Genomic DNA, 25670 nt, shown 5'->3' with positions numbered 1-25670 from the left:
TGATTTTCTAAGTAATACTCATGTCTCTGTATCGTATCATCTTCCCCCACTGAATTGAGTTCTTCCAACAAGATGTTCCTCATTCTCCAAATTTTCCAGACAACAGTATATTGACTTTGTTGGGGCTCCCTGCTGCACTGCACAACAGGTTTTTCCATCTACCAAATATGAATTTGTTCAAAAAGAGACCCTTGTGCCATAACACAGGTACCACACCAGCAAGGATGGAACAAGAGGAGTGAATAAGTCAGAACCTTCCTCGACTGGTGAACTGGGGCCAGGAAGCAATTATCTGGTCTACCAGTCAGTACTGCCTCTGACCCATCTCTACTGGAGTTTGTACTTGAACAGCAGTGAACCCAACTAAGAAAGAGGCAGAAACAGCCATCCAAAAGAGCTGGCTGGCCAGGAGAGAATTAATGGGGTTTCCAGGTTATTAGCCTCCCAACAGGAGATGGACAGACAATTTCATTGTTCTTGGTCCTGAACAAAAAAAAAAAAAAGAATAAAAGATCCTCCAGAAATTATATTTGATCCTTGCACCACAGCTTTCTACAATAAGTTGTCCCTTGTACCACTGCAATTTGTCTATTATTTTTATGTCCTCTGTAAGCTACTGTGAGGTGTCAGTGCTTTTATCTAAGAGGAACATTTCCAAGCAGGCCTGGGTTCTTTCATACAAAAAGCATGGATGTAAAGAATAAAGGTTAGTTAAAATTCTTCTAACTCAAGTTTTCTTTGTGACTCAATAGAGTCACTTATGTTCGAAAATGTGTGTGGATGCTTCTCACTGGAACACCCTTCATACAAAGCAGAACAGACTCCATCATTCATAATAGAGGTCACAGCCTGAAAACTGGTACATTAAAGATAAAATCCTCTTCATCAATGGCTCAAGAGACAGTGCTGTCTTGAGGGCTGGCCAAAGGCCAGGGAATGAACTCCTGCAGGACCTTTAGGCCATAGGCACTCTACATTCAAAGCACATTTCTTTGCCCATGACACCTCTGACCTAAGGAAAGCAGCAAGTGCATAAGAATAGGAGAGAAACACCCAGAACCACTGCACCACAGAATCTATGGCTTCTGCCTACACCCTAAGCACCTCTGGTTTTTAATTCAAAACCTTTCTTTTTAAATTAGCTGCCTTCATAGAAATACAGCTTTAACAGTGGAAAGAGGCCCTAAGGAAGTCTGATCACTTCACCAGACTAGTCTGGTAGGGGATGACAGCATTGGCTTTCCTTTCCCATCTCCCCAGATTTTTTCCCTCAGCTGTTCTCTATTCTTTCCTGTCTGCTTTACACATCTTCGTGTGTTTCTTTGCTCCCTCTGCTCCTCTTGCTCATTCACTTTGTAGTACTATGGGAACCTCATGGCATCCAGCCCACAGCCTTTGCATGGCCTAAAATAAGGCAGAGCAAGGCTGTCTGTCTTTCCCAGTTACTGCTCTTTTGTGTAAAGCAACACATGCAATTGATCTTCTGTCAGACAACTGCTGCTGCTGATGGCACTTTACACACTCAGTGTCCTGGGGCCAGGCGAGTTCCTCTGGCAATAAACACATCAGTGAGTGTTTCAGTGCATGGCCTGATGCCTTCCCCAGTGTGGTTAACAGCACACTGCTGTGTGCTACAGCCACCCATCTTTATAGGCTTATTTATCTTACAGAAGCAACCAAACTCCTCATTCCAGCACCAGCGTGCCCTGTGCTGAACTGACACTTTGGATACAACCACACCAGATCCTCCACAGGACCAAGTCACTGCAGCAAATAACAGAATCACACAATCTGCTGAGGTGGAAGGGACAAAAAGGATCATTGAGTCCAACCCTCAGCCCTGCACAGGGACCATCCCCAAGAGTCACACCCTGTGCCTGAGAGGATCATCCAAACACTCCCTGAGCTCTGTCAGTCTTGATCCTGTGCCCACTGCCCTGGGGAGCCTGGTCAGTGCCCAACCACCCTCTGGGGGAAGAACCTTTTTCCAATATCCAAACTAAACCTTCCCTGACAAACTTCAGGCCATTCCCTCAGGTCCTGTCACTGGTCCCCACAGAGCAGAGCTCAGTGCCAGTGAGGTCTCCCCTGCACATCAAACCCCCTGGACCACAGCAGGCTCTGCTTTGGAGACAGTGGGAATATGCACCACACTACCACTGCTTGATGGCGTGTGAGCTTGGAGGCAACACAGGACTCAAGTGTGTCATTCTGGAGCAGAGTGGTGGGGAATTCAGTGCGGAAACACCTCCAAAAAGCTGTGAGAGAGAGCTCCAATCTGGCAGAGATAGTGCTGAGGACTGCCAGGAAGCCTCAGAGCACCCCGGGCTTCCAGGTGGAGTAAGTGCTTATTGCCCTCGGTAAAGTGGGGAGTGGAATATGTAGGGCAAGCACAGAAAAAGAAGTGAATTATTTTAAAACCTACCTATAAATACATAAAATAACTGTTTTTTCTGTTTTAGACATTACAATTACAGTTTCATAAAATAATTTAAATAATTTGAACTCTGTAAACACCTCTTAAAACAGTAAAGAAATGGAATGATCATTATAGAATCCTAATTTTTCATTCAAGTTTAAAGACAGATGATGTAAAATGCCAGAGCTGAGCTGGTCTGTATCAATTAAAAAAAAAAATATATAAATTTTCAGGTGACAGAATAAATACTTCTGAGGGCACTTGAAAAAAAGCCTTCTGAAGATTTCACTCTCCTTACTTCTGCATTCTGAGTGCCCCTCATGCAAGTTTAATTTATGCAGTGATGGATATCCTGAGAGATGGAAGCTGTATTATAGACATGAAGATAAAATAATCCCTAGGTGAGAAGAACCAGTTTGGTCTCAATAACACTGTACTCAACACCGCAGGTAAAATCAATTTTATTAACTTTGCTAGTTAGCATAAATATAACCCTTCTGATTAAAATACTGGTTTGTCAGAGGATCAGACTCTCCTTACCTGATAATAATCCAATACAATTTAATGACCGTGTTCCTGAGTAAGGAAAATTATCTCTTTCTCTGCTCTCTTTCAGAGCTGAGCTGCAACTCTCTGACCTAAGTTGTTGTGTTCTTGCCATCTCATCTGTCCTGAACCAAGGGTCAGGTCACATTAAGTTTTTTTCTTCGGCTTTCCATCAAGGAGACATCAAACACCATGACCATGAAATACGTGGTATTGTGGGGCCTTTCAAATGAGACCATGGAAACTCAGCTCCTGCTCAGCAATTACTTGAAATAACCTAATCTGATAAAGTGCTAAATCACTCTGGCAAAGGTCCAGAAATCCCATTCCTCAGGGTATCAGTACTCAGTTATGGGGTATTGTAGCTTGCAAAGATGGATCAGGCTCTCAGGGCATGTTTTCGAGCCCTCTTGCCCCAGTCCCACTGCAGGTTAATTTGTGGCATTTCCTGAGATGCTTCCAGAGAACTCTCAGGAGCAAAGGACACAAGAATTGCAAGGCTCTATCCATCTTTTGGCAAATACAGTGAGAAAAGCCTGCATGGTCTTTACAAAAGTAGGATCAGTTTTCTGGAAACCACAAAGGATTTGTGCCTGGTAGACTCCCAAATTTTAGCCTTGTGGTTCAAAAGTATTTTTTGCAATAATTCAATATATAGCCCTACAGCACAGGGTAAGATCCCAGCCCTTCACAAACTCAGCTGTTCTGCACTGAGGGCTGAAAACACCCTATTTGCTGCTTAGCCCACCAGCCCCTTCCTCACTCCTTGCAAGATGCATCTGAACTCAATGCAGAAATCCATAAAGATTCTTTCCTATGGAATGGAAGCACTGCAGACATAATGCAGGACTATTTGTGCTTGAAGCAGAAACTTTTTGCAACAAACCATGCTGCTGCTTCAACTAACCCCACCAAAATTCACAGAGTTCTGCCCCAAGGAGACAACATGAGGGAGAAGAGATGTAGATGGCAACAATCAATCTCCTCATTCAACAAGCTACCAAAAAAGTCCTTTGAGATGGCAGCAGTAAGGGCAAAACAAGCCTCCACACAAATCAGAATAGATGTGGGCATACTTGTGTGTGTGTGTATTTAAAATAAATCTCTTCTTCTTATACTCTTTGTTCAACTACATTATCAAAAAGAGGTTTTAAATACAAGCTTATGGGACTACTAAAGAGGCGAATTTATGAATGTATTCCTAACAAAACACACTCTGGAAAGCTTTAATCTATGAATTGTGACAACCTCGGACAAAATGGATTTTTAATAGAATATAATGTAAACTGCCTGAAACACTGTGATAAGGAATTTTTTCTTCAAGTAATGCACAGAATAGGCATGATGCACTCTGCATGAAAGGAGGAAAGGTCTTAATTTAAAGCATTTTAATGGACACTCAATTTGCGTAGGGAAATGTGAGAAATGGAGATGAAAAACTCAGGATAGCGATAACACTGCAGAGGGGAGAGAGAGAAAGATTAGAAAAGTAAGCAAATTTGAAAATGCTCCAGCTGATAACAGTGGCTAAAAGGAATGCAGACTGGATTAGGAACGTGTCACAGCCCAGAGCCACTGTTCTCCTGGCAGGTAGTGTCTGTTGGTGGCTCTTATCAGAGTTGCACACTGAGGAAGAAAGCACAACCCAAGTGCAAGGCAGGGGAGAACAGCCTTGCATGGGGGGGGGGCAGTAGGGACAGTCAGGGATTTCACAAACCCAGCTGTGACTTGCTGGAGTTTCTCGGTTTCACCGGAGCTCCTGGAGCTGCCCCTCTTCACAGAGCCCAAGGGAGGCTCAAAGCCACCACAAACGTGGCCAACTCTTACTCAGAAAAAAGCTAAGCCAGGCTCAGTCCTGGCTCACCCACTGCTCTGCTACCAGCACAACGCTGGGCAAGTCAGCAGCACTGAAATGACTTCCAAGAGAGAAAAACCCATCTCCCCCGAGGTAGATACGATTCTGTTTACTAACAGCCTCTGCTCTGCAACCAGAGAGATTGATCCTGCGCTCTCATACATAAACTGCCTTTAAGGAAGCTCCTTGAATTACTAAAAGGAGGAACAGATGAATCGGGTCTAGTGACAGTTTTGCCACGTTGACCTTAACAGGAGCAAGCTCAGGTCTCTGCTCATTTAAATGAGACAGCAGAATTTCCACATAAACACTTAACATCCTTCAAAAGGAACAGGAGGGCCACCATTATGACCAAAAAGGCAAATTAAAGTAGAGATCAAAGTTAAATATTTACTCTAAGTACTACAATATTTGCAAATCTGGAAATGATCTTTCAGCAGTTTCTATTTGCATACTTTAATTAATCCAAAAATATTAAACTAATCTCACAAAGGAAAGGGTCAAAGTATTAATTAACTTGAGATTCATTGCTTTTGTGCAATTTAACAGTTCAACACAAAGCAAAACTCAGTTTTAATAAAAACTAAGTTACTGTGACAGGTATAATTTCATGGATTAGTGAAACCACATAGAAGGCAATAAGCTTCAGCATTCACGTTATTTTTTTGTCCAACTTTAAAAATAGTTGTCTCATTTCAATTTCTGTAACACCAAATGATCTGAAGTTTTCCTTTAACCTCAGCATTTCACTTTCAAATTGATGGCTCTCCACCTTGCTCCAGACAGAACAGAGGTCACAGTTGTTAGAGAAAAAATCCCCACTGCAAAGTTCAGCAGAGATCAGACACTGCTCAGCCACCCTGATCATCCCCCAGAGCCAATTCCAGCTGAGCCTTCACTGCTGGAGCCTCTGTGTGCCACTGAGCAGCTCCAGGACAAGCATAAAGATCCCCTCCAGGCCACTGCCCCTGTGGCTGAGCTCTTACCCCACCAAAGGGACTCACTGGCTTCTTCAGCATCTTTTGGAGGAGTTGGGACTTCTTGCCAAAAGGCAAAGGATTTTGAGACAAAATATACAGTGCCAAATCCAGCTGCCAGAGCTCTGTTTTATCAGTACAGTAGCCTAGGAATCCCCAGGAAAATAAGGATGGAAGGTGGCTAGAATTTCCTGCATCACAACCTCAGAATTACGACTGACGAATGCGCTTAGGAAACTGGAGGGGTCTTCCCCCACCGAGCTTTTTCTTTTTTTCTTTTTTTCTTTTTTTCTTTTTTTTTTTTATTGAGAAGAAGTGCATGAAAGAGCTGATGAACTGAAAGCCTTGCCTGGAATTCATGCCAGAATGCTCTGTAGCACTTCACCAGAGTGGGGAATCACCTCCCCTCACTTCACGGGTTTACAAGGCAAATGTCTGCGTCCCACTCGGTCGCCTCCACTCTGCATCGGCACTGGAGAGAAACAGGCACTTTTCCTTGCTATTCATCAGGCCTGTTCTACACATCCAAGAGGACTCTCACCTCAGCAGTGCCTACTGCACTGCCTGTTGCTAAAAAGTCAACTCACATTAAGTAGCTTTCCCCCCAACACTTTTATGGCAGGTACCCAGGGCTGGGCGGGATTTGTTTGCTCCTCAAATGCAGCTGCAGAAACTAAGAAGAGTAGAAACTCTCTTTGCACTGCAAAACTCTGACAACAATCTTCCCAGATCTAAACAGTTGCTAGCAACCATTTTTCTCCCTCACAGGAGTTTTCAGAGAAAAAAGGATGGATGCAAAAGACTCCACAAATAAAAATTTCGACATGAAGTTTTGTGATTTCCTAATTATTATACAATTTCTAGCTAAATTTATGCACGGTGTACTTTAACTGCATGATAATGGAGAGAAATTGCTCGTTTTGTAAAATACATAATTCTGACTAACAATGTAAATTTCTCCTTACCTTTGATACAGCTTGTGGGAGCATTACCATAACAAAGTACACAGCATTCAGGAGAGTTCATAGACACTCAGGTGTTTTGCAGCAATAATGAATAAAACTGAATAGCTGTGACTTTCATAGATTTTCAAATAAAGAAAACAGCATCGCCCTATATTGTTTTCAATTGTTCTTCATATTTCTCCATTTGAGTTCAATTTTTCCTGTTGGCCCTTTGGCAGCAGGAATTCTGCTGCCCTGAAGGTTCACGAAAAGCAGATGTGAGCTAAGGACTTGCAGGCTGCCTCCAATTTAATTAGATAATCTACATCCGGAGCTCAGAAGTGAAACAAAAGGGAAAAGCTCTCATCAGGTCACATACAGCTTTTCCAAGGAGGCTCAGGAGGAAAAAAATACTGCTAATAAGGGCAATACGGCTCATTAAAGAAGCTTTGGCATGTCCCTCACAGCACTTCAGCAAGGGTTACTGCAGGAAAGGCCGTGGTGTCTCACCTGTCCTCTGCTCCGGGGTCGTTGTGCACACAGGTGACGGTGGCCGTGGTCCTCGCGCTGTCCGTCTCCTCCTGGACCCCCCACTGGTCAGCATCACTCACTCTGATGTCCGTGATCTTCACACCTGGGGCCGTCCTGATTCTGTTGGGGGACAACAGGGACTGCTTTAGTCACAGATCTCCCACAAACAAACCCAGAGAGGTGAACGAGGGAGCTGAAGGGAAATGCTCCCTCTCCCGTCAATAACACACTGATACGTTGTGACCACAAGTCACTCTGCTTTAAAAAGATAAAACAGGTCCAATCATTTTAAAGAGATGAAGTATGAGTTTCATTATGTGCAAAGCCAGTCAACTTCCAACTTGAGCAATGTGGAGAGGTTAAGAACAGTTTCTACTTCAGTGGCACCAGCCTGATACAAATGAAGCAGATGTGACTAAGCATAACTTGATTTAATTTGCTGTGTCTGTCCTGCAGTTTAAGATGGAGAATAAAAGGACTGTGATATAAAATACATCCTCCTGCCTGCAAACCTTTGGGAGCAAGGTGTCTTCTAATATTAGGGCAGTCTGCATGAAAAAAATGTGTTTCACTGATCAAAAACCATAATGCTGGAAGCAGTGAAAAGGAATAAGTTATTCCAGATCTAGGACTGAGGGATGAAAATATTCATGCCATTGCATCAGGATCTATCAAACTGGGCATATCAAACTCTTGCTGCTACAAATAATCTGATGCTGACATGGAGAACCTTGATTTCCTGAGCACGGCTAGAGTCTGAAATCAGTTTGGTAGCTGGTAAATGTCACCATTTTTTGGCTTAAAAAAAAATTGCCAAAAAAACAAGAAGTCCATGCTCCAGCAGGGCTCAGCACTAGGAACAGATTGCCAAAGAATAGGAAACAAACTGCTTTTAATAGCAGGGACTTCATTTGTGCAGCTTGACTCCTGAAACAAGCCTGGGAGTTTGACAGGAGTGCTGCAAATACGCCTGGAGTACAATTAAGCAGAAAGCAACTGCTGCAGAGCCACGATTGCCACTACTGTGACTTAATTAATTAAAAGCAAAGCCAAGAGGGACCTCTTAGTTGTATGGTGGAATGAAACAGCTCTGCTGAGACCTGAAGCGTTACTTAACAGTGAATTGTGATGGATTTGCCCTGATGCCTCGTGGCCACTTGGTGCTCGTGTTACACTATTAAGAATTTCCTTTAAGTTCTAGCTGAGTTCATGGATTTGGATCAAAGTAACTTCAGGACTCAATGGGTGGTCTTTTCCCCTGGGAAAGAATTAATTCATCCTGCTTTTATGATACCCTTATTTCTGCCTGTAAGGCTTTACTGACTTGATGGGTCAAATCCGTGCCTGGCATAACCAACCTGATGAAAAATATTCCCTGTAAAGACAGAATTTTACTTGATATTTTTCTGTCTCCTTCATGCTTTTCCACAGGCACTCATATCTCCACACAACACACCTCAAAGCTGATGGGCCCCTTTCCTATCATCTCCTCTTCTTTTTTTTCAGAGGAACATTCATTTATGCTGTAGTAATTACACTGGACCAAATAATTCCTGCAAGACACCTGCATGGCTTCATTTCAGACTGACTTGTAATTGCCATGAGACAGAGAATTAGGCCCTCAGCAATGGATTCAATAATTCTTTTCATTAGACCTAGTCAACCATTCTTGAAAAAAAATCATTAGGGCCAAAATAGAAAAATAAGAAGAAGAAGAAAAAAAAACCCATTAAGCACTTTTAAAAATTTTTCTTTCTCAGCCAAAATTGTATTTTTTTTAACAAATTTACCTCCCTGTCCCCTCAAGTTTCCATGTTTTTTCTTGACAACATGTCTGGAAATCTCTAACCTGGTTTTCCGCCCAGGTCAAATCCTGATTAATTAAAGGTTAATTGAAGGTCAGGAGATGCTGGGGACACACACACACCAGGACAGCTGGATCTCACCCATGATTTCAGGATTCATCAGCCTTTTTCCATCTGTCAGAAGCTTGTTATGTCCTCCTACACAGCTTTTGCACTACAGATATCTTCACTCTGCAGCATTTACTTACGTCTATTCTGAACCAAGTCTAGGGTTGGTGTATCCCAACGAGGATGAAGAGCAACATGACACAGTTCCCTGCACACCTGAGCAGGGATAAGCATTCAGGACCCCTGTGCAGCTCCTTTCTCATGGAAGATGAAGCTGCTGCTCCTATTTACCTCCATCAGTGGTCCTCACACATAGAGTGGGGGTAAGGATGCAAGAGCCTCAAATATCCACGTCTATCCACAACTCCAGTTGTTCCAATCTCTTCCAGACACTGCACCCCAAAACAATGACTCTCCTCTCAGCTCAACCCCTCAGCTGTGTCCACTTTCCTCAGCCAGGAGCTTTGCTGTTTGTTCTCCTGTGTCTGAATGCAGCTATCAGATGGTTTTTCCCTGCCTGGACATCAGATGAGACTCTGTTGGTGCCTGTCCTCTTGACCCACCACTTTGCTTCACCTTCAGGGCTCTGTCCCTCAACAAGAGGCCTTCTGGTTTTTGGCCATGCTGGCTGTGGGCTGTGCCTACAGCTTTCACTTGCTGCATATCTCCTGCCTTGCTGGGTTAGCATCAAGTGAACATCGAACCCTCTGTTCTCCAGCTACATTTTCCAAAAACGTCTCAGAATGCTGCATTTTAGGAAAAATTCCAGTCTAATCCCTTGCAATGCATCTGCTCTGGTGGGCTGAGACAAGATGTCATTTTGCATTTTTGGATATCAGCAGAGCCAGGAAGGTTGAAAGAAGGAAGAAGCTACATTCAGTTTCTCACTTAGGAAAAGTCAAGAAATTCAAATTAAACCAGCCTACATATGGGAGGTTTGAGCCTACTGTTCCTCAGATAAGTGATTCATATCTTTAAATCTGCCCCCAAACTCCACAGGCACAGAAATCGTTGTAAGTTTTGGGGACTGAGGCTTTGCAAAAGTGTAAGAAATTCCTAGCAGAGCTAACATGACTTGGATAAAGGATGGTGAATGGCACGTGTGTGGGCACCACTCCATGCCAGGCTCCAATTATAAGCTTGGGTGGATTATTTGGTTTTGTTATACCTCCCTTCCCCACACATAAAATGCTGGGAAGTGTTGCTCTTCCAGCTCAAAGGGAGCTGTAAGGACAAATGGAATTGCCTGAGAAAAATCTGATGTCCTTTAATCTGCCAGCTGACAAAAATTCTGCCGTCTCTGGGCTTGAAAACGTGGAATTGAAGTCTTTCACAGAAGCATGACCCAAGAAGTAACTGTTACCACTAAAATGGCTTAATTCCTTCTTTTTATAAAGGATAATTGTGAAATGGGGAGGGGGGGGAAGGGAAAAAGGAACAAAAGATGACAGTCAATTGGAAATTTGGCAAAACTGACATTTCATTTCCATGAAACACTTGCTTTCTAAAAAGCAGAATTTTCAGACAGAAAACTGTCCTGTTAAAAAAGCTTTAAGACATTACAATGTACATGGCATTTTGATAATGCAATTAGTAGAGATGCGAGACAGAGGATTACTGAATGAGCTCAGCAGAAGTTACCCTGCAACAGGGCCTATTTATTCATGATATCCCTTCTTTAGGGGTGAAGGAGGTCCCCCAGAAATGTGACACCCTCCAGCACTGCCCTTCATGATGCTTTCCCCATCAGATCTCAAGAGGAGGGAGCTGGAGGGGAGAAGTTCCAAAGCTGCCCAGAGTAGAAAACCAATAAAACTGCTTCAGGAGGGAATGTAGCCCCTTCTCCAGCTCCAAAGGCAGAACAGAGGGAGCTGCTTTCAATGTAGACTGCAAAGTACATTTGGTAGCCCTGGCAGGACTTTTTCCCCTGAACAGTATGTCCTCCATTTACTGTAGAATATAAAGACAGAAACATGATAGACTGAATGCAGTGGGCAAGCAGAAGCATTCCCAGCCTGCCAACTTGGGACAGCCAGGAACTATTTTAAAATGCAATCCCAGCCTGAAATGTATGTTGACCCCATGAATTCAGCCACTCCAAACCTCTCCTCTCAGTTATTACAACAGAAGGAAAGGAGAAGGTACCAGTAATCACCAGAGCTGGAAAGCAACTTAAGGGCTGCAAGAGGGATTAAAGCACCGAGCACTCAGTGGAAGTGGTGCAGGGACTTCCATGGCCTGCCAGTCAATTAACTGCAAAATCTGAAAGGTAAATGCTTGCTTGCCACACACCCCACTCCACTCCTGGCAGCAATGACTGGGAAGTAAAATCTTGGCAAAAGGAACTTTAAAATAGAAACAGAAGGAAAAGATATTTAGGAAATAAAAGAGGAATGTGCTCACAGCAGATGGGAAATGCTCAAAATTATGGGAAAAAAGACTTTTTCAGAGCTATTTTAGAAATCTTCTTATCCCCCCCATACTCTATTATGGGGGAAAACATGATCTGAGCTAAATTCACTCTCAATGACGTACTAATAATAACAGCAATGATAAATTTCATTTGTAATTTCCAACCATTTCTGTAGTCAGCCCTTCAACTGCATTTTTAGCCCAATTAAAAATAAAATCATTATCCTTCCCCTACAGGAAATCCAAGCTGTAGGCCACTTTAGTCAACTTGCCCAAAATTATACTGTCTCTGCAGAGCCAGAATGAGGGCCTATACATCCCGATTCTCAGGCTTGCACTTCAGCTAGACACCCCTACCCATCTTTAGGACCAAACCAGAGCAGAGCTGAGTAATTCCAAGCCCTCACAGAGCATTTTACATATTTGAAGAATTGCACAAACAGCAAGCAATTAGTTCTGAACGAGGACCCTGGGGAGTTTCTAGTTAAAATACATGCGGTTTAGGATACATTAAACCAAGCATTATAAATTAAAATAATCACTGAATTCAGGCACAGCATCTGGGGATTTCTGGGGTGTGGGTGAGATGGGCAGTGTTTCTGTATAGGAAATGGCCATGAAAGACCAGCCCATGTACCAGTGTCCTTTTTGCTGCTGTGGGATTGAAGTATGTGTGAAACAGGAATCCTGCACTGCCCCACCTCTTATGGAAGTCAGATTTACAACAGCTCCGGGGGATCAGGCCCTAAATCTTCACACCTAAGCAAGTGTTTATTTTCTAAAGTATTTTTCCAAGAACTTAAGTTCTTTGGAGTTTTTTTATATTTTAAAAGACCTGTCACATGCTTATGTTCAAACTACTTCCCCATCAAATTCTCCTTAAAATAGCAGCACTAGGCCAGCTGTGTTTGCTTCTACAATTCCATATTAATGTCATTATAAGTAAAGCTATCTTTACAAGTACATAAAATACACATCAAGATACATAGAGACCCTGCAAAGATCCAAACCCTCTCCAAAAGGTAACAAGTGTAGAAGCACAAATGACATGTAAAACAAGCAGCCTACAGCCCTGTGTAGAGGTGTAGGTAGATGGCAGGCAGACAGCAATTTGGAACAGAGGTCCACTGCAAGGCACCAGATAAAAGGAAATCCCAAATAAAAAGGTTTGACTAATGGTACCAGCAGGTAAAAACTTAATGTGGCCCTGATATAAAACCAGTGGCAATAGGTATTACCAGGGAAATAACATGGGAACTCAACAGTGGGACAAAAAAAGAGCATGTTTGCCCTTGAGAATAAAGATAACTCAGTACTTAAGAGACAGAGGCAGCAACTTCCAGAGTCAACTGATTTGACCTCCAGATTTCATCCATGCTAAAAACTACCCCAGTGACTGACCCTTCATTGCACAATCAATGCATAATTGGCCCAAATGTGTTTCCAAAACAAGCCAGGGGTGTACTGTGCTCTGCCTGCCTTGGCCCCGTTTCCCCCCGAACACCTCTCCACTGCAGGGTCAGAGCTTTCCCAGCCACCTTGCACTCCATGGAAATGCCCTTTCTGTACCTCATCCCCTCAGCACTCTCTCATCTTGACACCACCCCGGGAGATTTGCCTTTCCCTCCCTCTGGCATACCTCACTTCCTCCCTGCAGCAGTTATTTTTATGCAACCTTTTGTAGCTGTCTTACTTAACCCTGCCAAACATTTGGGGATGCAGCTTCTATGAAAGCAGTTATTACTGTCGTACATCAGAATATCTCGATCCAACACACGCTCAAGGAAAAAAGTCAATGTCAAAGCACTGGGTAGGACAAAGCAGACAAATCAGGTTCAGTGACCAGCGTGGTGCAAAGCAGGAGGGAAGTTGCTCAACAGATGTGGGGGCTGATATGAAAAAAGTCCAACAACTCAGAGAACAGAGAACCCTTCGAAATCATGAGGGGATCAATGCTAAAGATTTAGAATGATACAATTACCACTCTTCTGCCCAAAAAGGTGAAGCTATCAACCTTTTTATTTTTTTTTCTACAGCTCATCAAATGTTTCAAAATATGTTAACCATCAAGCTCACTAGCATATTGGATTTTGAATAATGAAAAGAGTAAACAGGATTTTAATTTGGATTCTGACAGTAAAGCGCTTTCCATGTGATAAATTAACTATTAGGGAAGACAAATTAACACAACCTCTCCTTGAGTATGATGGCTTATGATTTTGAGGAAGCTTTTACAGAAGCATGATCAAAACAAGACAGGATGAAAAACAGGAGATGATGATGGGGAGAGTATTTTACAAAAAATTCTTCCTCCTTCTTTTCATCAAACTGTACATAAAACTTCTCCAAAAAAAGTGCAGCAGCTTCCCTCAAGAGACCCCCACTTCTCCTAAGATTGTATAAACATTTTAGGAGAGTTCCTCAGCTGTTCTAGATCACCAGATTGATGAATTTTAAAGCACTTGTTTAACACTGAAATGTTAAATTTCACATCTATGAAGGAAGGTCAGAAGAGATGCCCCCCTTTAGGAATTTTTTTTGAAAGGGAAGGTGTCTCAGAAACATTTTCAAGACATAAGACTATAAAATCAGCAAAAAGGATGTGGTCAACTTCAAAGCAGACAAACATCATGTTATATTTCCATATCCAATGGAAAATTCCCAATTTTTGTCATTTTTTTTAAAGGAGAGAAGACATTTTAAGATTTCATCTTCACATTTCAGCAGAAACTCCATTTTTCAGTCTGCTCTCTCTCTTTTGGGTAAGCAAATAGAGCTTAGAAAAACAGTAGAAAGACACACTTATTGGCTTGAAATTAAAGCTATTAATTTTTATTCTTATTTATTCCTGTCACAAACCAGACCTGTTTTATATGGGTTTCCAACACTGCTATGGAAACCTGAGAGGTTCTGAAGTCTTTATGTAACATGAAATGAAAATGCTGTCTCCCACAGTGAGCACTGTTTTCTTTGAATTATGACAACAGTGGAATTTTGTCCCTCTGGGAGAAAAATAGTTGCCAGGCACTGGAGCAGGAGACATCAGGTCCAAATCTATTGACTAAAGACATGTTATTAACCATTTAACTGTCTGGGCAACTTCAAAATGGGAATAAGGATGTTTACTCAACTTTGTATGGAAATTTGTCCAAAAAAACCTTACTATTTCTATGGAGACACCGTGTATTCGTATCCTTAAAAATTGTACAAATACTGCATTTCAGTATATTTCTGTGATTTCTCAGTAGTACTTAAAACTGCAGGTCACAGAGTTCTGTAGCAATTGGTATTTTCTTAATAAAGCTCAAAGTCAAAATTTATGGGAGTCTACCTGAAAACATCGTTGTGCCTTTGACATACAAACTACTTTAATTATAGTATAAGCAAATGTGGGTCTAGATTGTGATGAAAGCTCTTAAATTCCAACAAACCCTTCACAGAAGGAAAAAAGGCCTGATAGCCCCAGAGACTCCTGCTATACCAGCATGGAAGAGGAGCGGGTCCTCTGTCCTTTGCCTGCCTGGAGGGCAGGAAACATTGCCCATAATATGCAAATAAATACACAAGTTTGAAAACTCATTCGACATTTTACACATTCAAAGTATCCAATAAACATGAACTAACCACTACTACTATTGTTCAGGAGGAGACAGCAGGTCTTTTTCCAAGCCTAAATGATCCTTACAACTCATAACATTCAAATAACTCATAACATCCCTTTCTCATTAGGATGTACAAGCAGCTCACACCTCTCCATCCCCTGACAGAGCAGAGATATTTTCCTTTATTCCACTGCCTCCATTGAGTTAACTGAGTTTATGGTGTGTTGATGATTACTCAAAGAGCTCAGGACATCTCCAAGAGCTGAACTGCGTGCCCTCTTTTCTCCAACACAATTTGTGGTTTAACTCCTCTGCAGAGAGAAGAAATAAAACACTGGAGTGGTTTTCTGTAACACATATCTACAGAACAAAAATCAAATCCCCTTCAGTCTCTTCAACCTTACTCTGAAAGATCTAAAACACTCAGACCATGTCCTTTGCCTTGAAACCAGTGCAATGCTCTGATAAATGAAACTCCTCCTTAAAGCCCAGAAGTACAGGAGAATATGCATTACCAAGCCTGAAGGTGTCCAAAGTATTTGAACTTGGGATTCTTGCAACCATGCAGAAACACAGCTTTGGAAACCATAATGAAAAAAATCAAAGTATGTCAGAGGTTTCCTCCTGCAAAGACAAAGCTACTCACAGATTTCCTTTTATTGAAAGGTTCCTTTCAGGAATCAGCACAGCAAAAGCATCTGCAGCCTGAATAGGGTTCAGGCCTCCTGGGAGACAAAGAATTGTTATAAAGAGGTCATTTTTCTACCTCTACAAATAAAATGAAATAAATTAAAAAAAAAAAAAAAACCTGAAGGTCATGGTTTCTGGAAGCACCTAAGCAACAACAAAGTAAAAACTTTCCACCTCTCTCCCTGTAAAAGCAGGTAATGAGCTCCATGGCATTGTCTTGGTCAACATTGAGTGGGGGTTTACACCTTTTAAAACATCACTGTGGCTGAATTTGCTCACCACTCTGGAGACTCATACATTTCCTCTAAGGAAAAAGTTTATTAAATACAATTTGCACTATTATAAATAATTATCTTTTACCAGACATAATATAAATAACTTGGAATCGGAACTTTCCTGGGTTGCTGCAGAGTATTACAGTCAACCCTGGAGTTTGTTGTATTTGTTGGACTGTTTGTGGTCTTTAAGGGACCTATGGTACATTTTTCCATGCTTGCTCAGCATTCTGCATAAAGAAGCAGCACAAAAGAGGTTGTTTCCAGGACCTCCACCCAGGCTGTGGCAAGGAGACACCGACCTGAGCACAAGGGACAGAGTTAGAGGGAAGAGTAAAAAAAAACCACAGCAATGAAAAATCTCCCAAAATTAAAAAGGCCACAAGAACTTTGCCGGAACTAGTAGTTGTTGTTTTTATTGGATTATTTTATGGGGTTTTATGTTGTTTAATCGAAGAAAGAAAATGGATGCCATAAAATATGCAGAGCTAACTGGGGCTGCAGAGTACATTGCTGAATATTGCTAGTAATGCCAATTCCCCTTCACTGTCAAAAAATAAAAATATCGTTCTTCATATCCCTGTCACATGGAACAGCAGTCCTCTCGTGCTTGCCAATCAATCATCCTGGAGTGCACCTTTACCTTGAGCAGAATGTGCTAGGACGGTGAATAAGGAAACCTCGGCAAATAATCTCCCTTTCCACAAGACAGAATTCAATTTCCAGCATAGCTCAGACCAGTACTTTTCTTGAAAAGGTGGCATCATATATTACAGCAAAAAAAAGCATTTTCCTGCTGCTAGTGAAAACTTTAGTGAGCATTATGATTATGTGGTTTGTACTCCAGGCACCAGTGACCACCAAGCAGGCTAATAATGTACGAATTCTGACGAGAACCAGCCCTCCAGCTGGGATAAAACATCAAAGACTCTTTTTCCCTTTTTTTTCCCCTTAATTCTGATTTTTTTACTGTAAGATTCCTTTTCTAGCTGCTGACCACAATTTTCCAAGACTCTCTTCAAGAATCAGCTCTTCACTCTGGTGCTCAAGTAGCCTTAATCAGCCCTTTGGCCCCTGTGCCAACAGGCTTCTACCTTTGGCAGCCCAGTTTGGTTTCTTCAGGTGCTGCTTCTCAGGAGCTTTTTGAAGACTCTCTGCAGTAGGCTGAACTTTCACCAATGACTCTTTGAATCCCCCTTTGGATCTCTGCAGATTTGGCAGGGATTTTGCAAGTCCCAAGCTTTGCCTCTCCTCCGAGCACAGCTGGGTCCATAATCTACTGCAATAAAGTCCAGAGAAAGCCCCACAACTGGATGGTGCCAAAGCACTGTCTGCCTGGATTTGCCTGCAATATTTCTAACTATGAAGATGAGGAGACAATTTTTCCCCTCTGGATGACCTGAAGCTCCAAGTCCAGGCTTTTGTTCTTCAGATCTGGCCAAAATATCATCCCGCAAGCTGATGCCTCACAGAAAGACTCCAGCAGCCCCAGAGCCTGAGATGGGCAAAGAGGTCAGGAGGATCCAGCCCTCCAAAGACTGTTGTTCACAGTGCTGATGCAGCTTAGAAAGCTTATCCAGCCTTGCAAAGCTGTCAGGAAAATTTAGCAGCCACCCCACAAAAATTACTTGCCGTTTACCACAGTGATTGAGGGTAATGCAAGAAACTAATGGCATTTTACTTGCCTGTCAAAAGGAATTGCTCACCCAGGACCAGCAGGATTGGGGAAGGATTCTTTAATCCCTACAGTGACTTTTAAATTAAACTCTAGTGTTTTCAGGGCTGAAAACCAGTCACAGACAGCAGCCTGCTTCAGGATGGATTCCAAAATGATGTAACATGTGGGCAGACAGGTCTGGCACAACAATAAACAGGGTGAAAGGCAGCTGCACACTGCGCTTCTGACTTCTTTTTAAAACATTTGCAGATTTCAGGGGAGCAAATCCACTTCCAGATCGTTAATGCCTAACAAAAACCTAGGTCCTGGTACTGTGCATGTAACAAAAAGTTGGGGGCATAACAGGACAAAAAGGCCATAATCAAAACTGGAGGCATCTGACCTAAGTGGCAAAGGAAGGTGCTCCTGTTTTTTCTGTATGTGCAGAAGAGCACAGAGGTAGAGAGGGTCAGGTCACTTCCTAAATCAGTAGAGGTGATAGCATCATTCCCTCTACAGCTTTCCCTTTCCTTCCTAACACCAGTACTTTATCCTTTAGCACTTTTCCTTTACCAGCTGCTCTGTTTGCCACTAGGACTTCTGTGTTCTGGTTTCACCTGCAAAACCAACATTCCCCCTGTAAAGACAGCAGATCCTCCACTGTGGCTCAGTCACAACATCCTTGCTAAATGAGCTGCTTCAGTAGTCTGGGGCCAAACAACATTCACTCAGGAGCATGTCAACAGTGAAGGACTGAAAAAAGGTCCTTCACCAGGAGCTGATTCTTACAGGCAGTAGCACAAGAGGCTCCAACACCCAACACTGCCCCAAGGAACTTCAGTAAGACAAATAACAAGGGACAGCTCACAGCACTGAGAGGATACCAATGAGCCACTCTCACAGTTTTGATTTTGGTTAGCCTGTTTCCTTGACCACTCCAAGATTCAAGCTCCTATACATCCTCAGAAACCAGATGAAAAATCATCTCTGCAAAAGGTCATGATCAAAAAAGGGGGAGGAGAAACAATTCATGTTTTATGAAGACTAGAGAAGCCTAAGTGCTGGCTACTAAGAAGTCTCTCAGACTTCCAAAGCATTTCAAATACACTGTGTTTGCCATAACAAACACTCCAAAATCAGGCTTTCCCACTGGGAGGAGTTGGGGGGCACAGAATCAACTACCTATAAAACCAGCTAAAATCCATTACAGTGCATTCAAGGCTTTTCAGTGAAAAACACTCACAGTGAGACACTGTATCCAACTGAGCATTAAGCACTTCCCATTCCTGTTCCACTTTTCCAGTTGTAACTAGTCCCTAACCCTGTTAGTCATGAATTTGTGATTAACGAGCCTTGTTTAGAGGATTGAATACTGAAATTGTTCTGATATAGAGGCTCAAACCACAGAAAGACGATCTAATTCAGCGAGGGAATCTGCTGTGCTTAGGGGGGATTCCAAACCTTCAGCAAAGGAAATCAGCTGTTGAGTCATATTAATGAGGGGCAGCACACTGTGCCCTCAGCTCTGTGGTGCCATATGATGGTCTCACAGCTTGGCATCTGGGGTCAAAATCGTCTTCACATGTTAAGAACATTTAACATCTGCTGGGAAATCTGGGGCTGGTCAAAAAATGGCTGTGACTGGAGCGAGGATGATGCCAGCATGGTTTTACACCAGAATTCTTAACTATGAGAAACACACACACATACACACCCACACACCCTCCCTCTTGAGCTCATACAGCAAAGGACCAGTAACCCAGGGCTAAACTAATTATGACTAGTTATGCTTGAGCAGGAAAACAGCAGCCGCTCCTCTCTTGCTTCAAGGGGACAAGTAAAACAAGTGTCTTTGTGGCTCTTCTTCCCTGTGCCTGGAAGGAAAGAACTGTCTCTCTGGAGTCTTCCCCTCCCAGGGTGTCCAGAGGAGCAGATTTCCTCCACAGCTGGGGACATGGGGACAGGCAGGACAGCTCTGCTCTCCAGGCTTGACAGTAGGGCTGGAGAAAGCCCTGCATGCAGCCACATCAGCCCAGCCTTCTTGTTCACTCCAGCAGAAAAATGTATCTCTCAGGTCATGAAAAATCTGATAAAGCAGTGAAAACCAAAAAGATAGTATATTCATGAAATAATATCACTCATCATGTGCCCATGAATACCTGGAAACAGCTGGGGGAGGGGGAGCTTAATCGTACTTGAAATGGTTTATAAAATGCACCAAGACGGAATAAATGTTCCTTGTTCTGTTACAGCAGTCACTTTCAGACATATTTCAAGAGCCTAATCCTGAAGACCAGGAGATTAATTTCTGGAGACAAGCCCTTTTCCCCCTGAGCTCCTCCCCAGCTCTTCAGAGAAAATGACCTGGTCTGATCTTAACACATCTTGAAAAAGACAGAAAGATTAATTATTTCCTTCCCTACTTCATCTTCATGGAACATCTGAGTAGTTTCTACAGCTGTGAAACCTTTATTTTCACGGTTCTTTTGACTGTACTGCTCAGATATTCAAAGACCCATTAAAACTAAGGGGAAAACCCATTCACTGAGACTTAGTATGGAAAGGAGGTGGGGGAGGGAGGCTTAAAGTTACCTGGTACTTAAATTAAAGAGACAGTTGGAGAAGATTTATTCATAAATCAAACTCTCCACTTTCAAAGAGTCACCCATCCTGGTGATGCTCCGAACACAGGAGATGCTGTTGGGACTAAAGGCTGAGAAATGCAGCCTGATCCAACAACTGGGTAACTCTGCTTACTCCTACAGAAGATCCAAGGGATAAAGAAGCACAAGCAAAGCAACCTGCCTGGTAATTTTACGGACACAATTTTGCACCTACAAATTGCAATTGTTTTCCAATTGCAACATTAACATCAGGTTAGAGCTCAGCTTTCAGATCAGTCTCCTGCAAAGGTGGTGTTTGTCGATGCCTGTGTGATTGTGGTTGTAATTATTTCCCCCAGCAATTACTGTCACTATATCTGACCTCATCCTAGAGTCAAATATCGGGGCATTAAAGCGACAATATCTTCCATGCCAGTAATTGCTGATACAAAACCTTGTTATCAATTACGTCAATAGCTTGTGGATATTAAACGCCAAGACAGTATGTTACTGGGCTGAGATGGTTTTCTAATTTGATAGTTAGGCTATAAATGATCTGATTTGCTAATGAAGAGCTCAAATTACAAAGGCACCATTCAGAAAATCACTATATATATGGATGAAGTCTTTTTAAGTGGAGTTGAGAAAGTGCTCTCTTCCTTCCTGGCAGTGTTGCCTTCCTCACTTGAATCTTCACTGTCAAGCCATCATCCTCAATCAACTTCAGGCTCAACTATTCTCAGGTATAACACTCTGTCTGCCAGCACAGCAGTGGGCTTCAAAAAGTGGACCTGCAAGTTATAGTCTAAAGCTCATTCATCAGAAATACCAATATTATCCCTCTTTTTTACCTTTTAGAACAGTGAAACCTGTTCTAAAAGCAGTACCATTACATTCAAGTTTTTACTTAGTCCTGAGAACATTTTAGCTTCTTTTCACTTGGGGAAACCCTCTCTTTACAGAATATTTCTGCAGTTAAGATCTCTCTGCAGTTTTATATGAAATTAAGTAGCTAATGACATACACGAGGTGCTGGAAAGACTAAATCATGATATTAAGGGAAGTCAGGGTTCAATTTCCCTGCATGCAGCAGGTGAGATTGGGGAAGGCTAGATTTGGAGAAGGTAATAAACAGTCACAGGTGGGCATAAAATATAAATGCAAAATGCACTTCCTCATATTTATTGCATTTTTTACATCTAAATCAGGCAGATTTCATTCCACAGATTGAGACTGATCTGAAGTAATTTAGTGGGAGGCTGGTAGTTGAAACACATAATCACATTTCTAGAACAATGTAATTACACTGAATTTAATGTGATTTCCTGCCACAGGTTTAAAAGTGCAGCCTCCTCCACGTTCTTGATTTACGCTGAACATGACACTTGATGCAAGATTACTTTTACGTAGCCACGTAAAGCATTGCATAAGGGGAGAAATTACGCTGTGACTCCTTGAATTCCCCATGACCATCACACAAAGATGCCAGTCATGAAGTACCAATAAGCTCAAACCTTAAATGTCTAGAAAGGTGCTGTTTCAGCAGATGACCATTGATTTTAGATTTCATTTTCACTGAATGTCTCACGAGGAACAATTTTGTCGACCTTAAGAACTCGCGGATAAGTCAGTTCTGCTCTGTGGAGCAAAGAAATTTGATGGGAAATTCGTAGCAGAAGGGTTTTTAGGTTTTGGTGGGTTGCAGATGCTTTAAAGAGTGCTATGTTAAAGACTTTTTATAAAGAGCAGGCTAACAAATGGACAGGGCAGGTCATACCCATTAAGAATTGCTAGAAAATACTTCAGGAAAAACTAATTGGAATCTGAATGCAGACCAACAACTTGAATCAAACACAAGGACAAAGGGCTGGAAATGTATCAAAGTTAGGAACAAAATAGCACAGTCATTGATATTTATTTAACTCCTACAAATTAGTTAAAAGCTGATGTAGAGAGAAAGCTTGCAAGCCAATGCATCGGGACAGCCCATGCTGCCTGCCAAACCACACTGCACAAACAGAAGGGTTACTCTTAAAAATAAATAACACCAAGCTTATAGTTGATCAGATGAAATCCTGCAAGCCCGCCTAGTGTGAAACAACTCAAGTAATCTCTCTTCGCAGAATAATTTCAAATAGCAACCAAAGTTGTACAAATGGAGGCATATTTACAAGCAATTTGCAAGCAGAAAGAAAAATGAATAAACTGATCAAAAATGGTATTTACTGCTGGCAGTTCATTTGACTTTCTGCAGAATGTTCCAACATTTATATTCCTTCATTGGAATAAATAACTATTGAAATATAACGAATAATGAAGCAGATGCTAAAAGACAATAAAAGTGCACAAGATTATATTTTTTTTTTCCAAGACCAATATAAACTTGAATGAAATAAAAGTTGAAGAGCAGGTTTTAAAGCTGGGGACTTATATGAAAAGTAAACTAACAATAGATTCAAAGCAGAGTAATTACCAATGAATCACAACACTTTGGAAATGGCCTCGGAAGGCTCCAAATGCACTGCACAGTGCAGAGGGGGAGGGAGAACAAGGGAGACAAGAGCCCCTAAAAGGAGACAATGTTGCAGCCCTCACTCAGATAAACCATTGATGTGGCAAAATCGGCTGCGTTTAGATTGTAAAACCAAATCCCGAGATTCTTCCTTCCAGTGGAAGTTTTCTTCAGCTTGAACAAAAACGTGGAAAAAAATCTCAAGGTTTTCAGGCTTGAAACAAAGCAAGGAGAGACCTCAATGCCTCTGAGCAGCTTTTTGACACTCATTGCAGAGCGATGTGTTGTGAAAGGCTCACACAGCCGGTGACGTGCGGTGGAGCGGCAGCGACGGATGCGGACGTGTCACAAAACCCAAGGAACAGGAAAGCTTTGTCTGGGAAACGACGGTGTGTGTTATTGATGGCTCAGCAGCCAGAAGACCTCAGTGCTTGGAGAGGATAATGGGTTTGTCATCTCCCAGCCAGGGAGGACTTGAAGAGAGGCAGCGTTTCAGCTCCGTGCCCACCCCGTGACCCCGGTGCATGGTCCCACAGGTCCCACAGCAGGACAAGCAGTGCCAGCTCAGCCACGACATCCCCCCCCCAGTACACTCAACCCACCGCACGTCCAACCCACACCACGTCTCAGCTCTTCTTCCTCAGCTGGACAAGCTTCCCAACAGCTTTCACACCCTTAGTAGTGTTTCTTCAAAGAGCGAATACATTTGCCGAAATTAATTTTGGGCCGCAGCTTCTTAGGAGGTGCCCATTCCTCCATCAGACAGATTAGTGGCAGAGCCTGCTACAAGCTACAGTCTCATCACCGAAAATGTACTAAGTAGATTTTCCCCTTTGTTTACTGAAAAGCTACTTTCTTCAAGGTGACTCAAGACAAGAGGCAGTTTGCTTAAATAAAAGATTTGCTGGTTGCCAGAAGTCCCCCTTTCATCCCCGATCACTTCCTACAGCTCAGGAAGAGAATTCTGCAAAGAGTACATGGGAATACAACAAGAGAGTTGAATCTTTATTCATTTAAATCATTCAGTTGCAAACTAGAGCCAACCAGACAGAAACACTGGGATTCAAACTTGGCCAAAAACGGTTAGAAATGAGAAACAATTTGGCTATGGCAGGATTACCACTACATTAGCTGGGAGGTCAGTCCAACTACTCAGAATTTCCATTATGCTCCAAAAGGAATGCAAATCTCTGCTTACCCCATCACCACTACAACAGTTACATATTCAGATTTCTTTCTGGAATAAGTGCAAATTTGCTTTGATTCTATGACATTTCATCACTTAATACATTCATAGCATGTCAAGGGAAAACTTGACTGAATTCACAATGCTGTACTGATTGAGTTCCTAATAGGAACAGCTGTCAGAAGGACTTGTAAGGATAAATTTCAAAATTACATTTCCTAGTTGTCAAGAGGACTTTCTGCACCAAAGAGCCTCTCTACCTACATACAGCACTTTCTGGGACACAGAGATGGACAGCTCCTCTCTTCCCAGTTGCCATCAGCCCATGACACGGCAGCTGGCTGCAGCCACACCAGTGTCCTGCACTTGAGTCACACAGCTATAGAGTCAGAAAAGGTTTTGCTGTAGACTCATGAACAAGCTGTGGAAGAGGAGCAGGAGACCACGTGAAGAGCAAAGCTCTCCCTCATCCCTTCCACACACCAAAAGATCCCCCGAGCACAAACTATCCAACCACAGACCTCAAAGGTGAACAGAGAACACAGGAGGCAGCATAGCTGGAAGTCAGCATCTATCTTAGCTGAAAATGGGGAAAAATGACACAGAAAACCAACCCAATTCAAGTTTGAGTCCTTGGCCAGTGCCCCAGCCTCAGAGCTTCCTGCTGCTCTCAATCTCTACCTATGAATGGAAAAAAACCTGGGAAGTTTTCCTCTGCTCTTGATCCCTCATCTGAAATTTTCACGTTTATTTAGAAAAGTCTTCAAAATTCTGTTTCCAAGTGAACCCAAGCATTTCCAAATTCCTCTTCCTCTCTGCAGGGAAATGACCTACCTTCAGCACTCCTGATGTGGGTAAACAGGATCCCCGCCTGTCATCACCCTGTTTTAATTAGACAAAGAGTGTGTGTGACAAAAAGCAGTGTTCTTCAATACTTAAAACCAACCAGTCTCAAATAAATATTTAAAGCTGTCCTGATTGTTGGATAAGCAGCTTTTGCAGAGCAATTGCAAACGTCGCCATTGTTTTGCCATACAGTCGCCAGCAGCTGGAAGCTCCAAGATGCCCATTTCAATCAGAAATTTTCCATTTCAAATGCATTTGGCAGTTTGCTCATGGTGAGAAGTGCTTCTCATCACGTGAGCTTTCAGAAGACTGAAAGGAGTGAAGCACGGGTGGTTTTCCTTAAAACATGGGTCACAGCACAGCTTTCTGTAAACACTCCTTTTTATGAGTAAATAAGTAAGAAAAGGTGCTGTTCGATACTTCCTTCACTGCTATTAGGGAGCTGAGAGGCTACTGCTACACCAGACAAAGCCTTCGGTCAGTCCCACAGAATATTCCCAAACAAATGAAAAGAACGGTGGGAGGAATTGGCTTAAAAGTGCATTCATTGTACTTTCCTTTTCTTTAAATGTAATAATATGCAACAGCTCCTTGTGGTGTTGAGTAGACAATGCTGTTAACTCTTTTTTCATTCCAGCACTTCAACCACTTACACTCACATTCTTCCACCTAATCACTACCTCGCCGTTGTTAAAATTCATC

General features: G+C 42.4%; 1 protein-coding gene across 4 annotated transcripts in view; it reads right to left on the bottom strand.

Moving 5' to 3' along the window:
- The window catches only part of TMEM132B (transmembrane protein 132B), a 230451-nt gene that overhangs the window by 121628 nt on the left and 83153 nt on the right, over nt 1-25670 (bottom strand). For all 4 annotated transcript variants that reach the window (XM_032705898.1, XM_032705902.1, XM_032705901.1 and 1 more), the window contains exon 3: nt 7252-7392. In XM_032705898.1, the coding sequence (XP_032561789.1) occupies nt 7252-7392 (141 nt within the window). The remainder of the gene's footprint in view (nt 1-7251; nt 7393-25670) is intronic.

The sequence above is a fragment of the Chiroxiphia lanceolata genome, chromosome 18 (assembly GCF_009829145.1).
Source record: "Chiroxiphia lanceolata isolate bChiLan1 chromosome 18, bChiLan1.pri, whole genome shotgun sequence".
Taxonomy (NCBI): Eukaryota; Metazoa; Chordata; class Aves; order Passeriformes; family Pipridae; genus Chiroxiphia; species Chiroxiphia lanceolata.
This window is presented reverse-complemented; position numbering and strand designations above follow the sequence as displayed.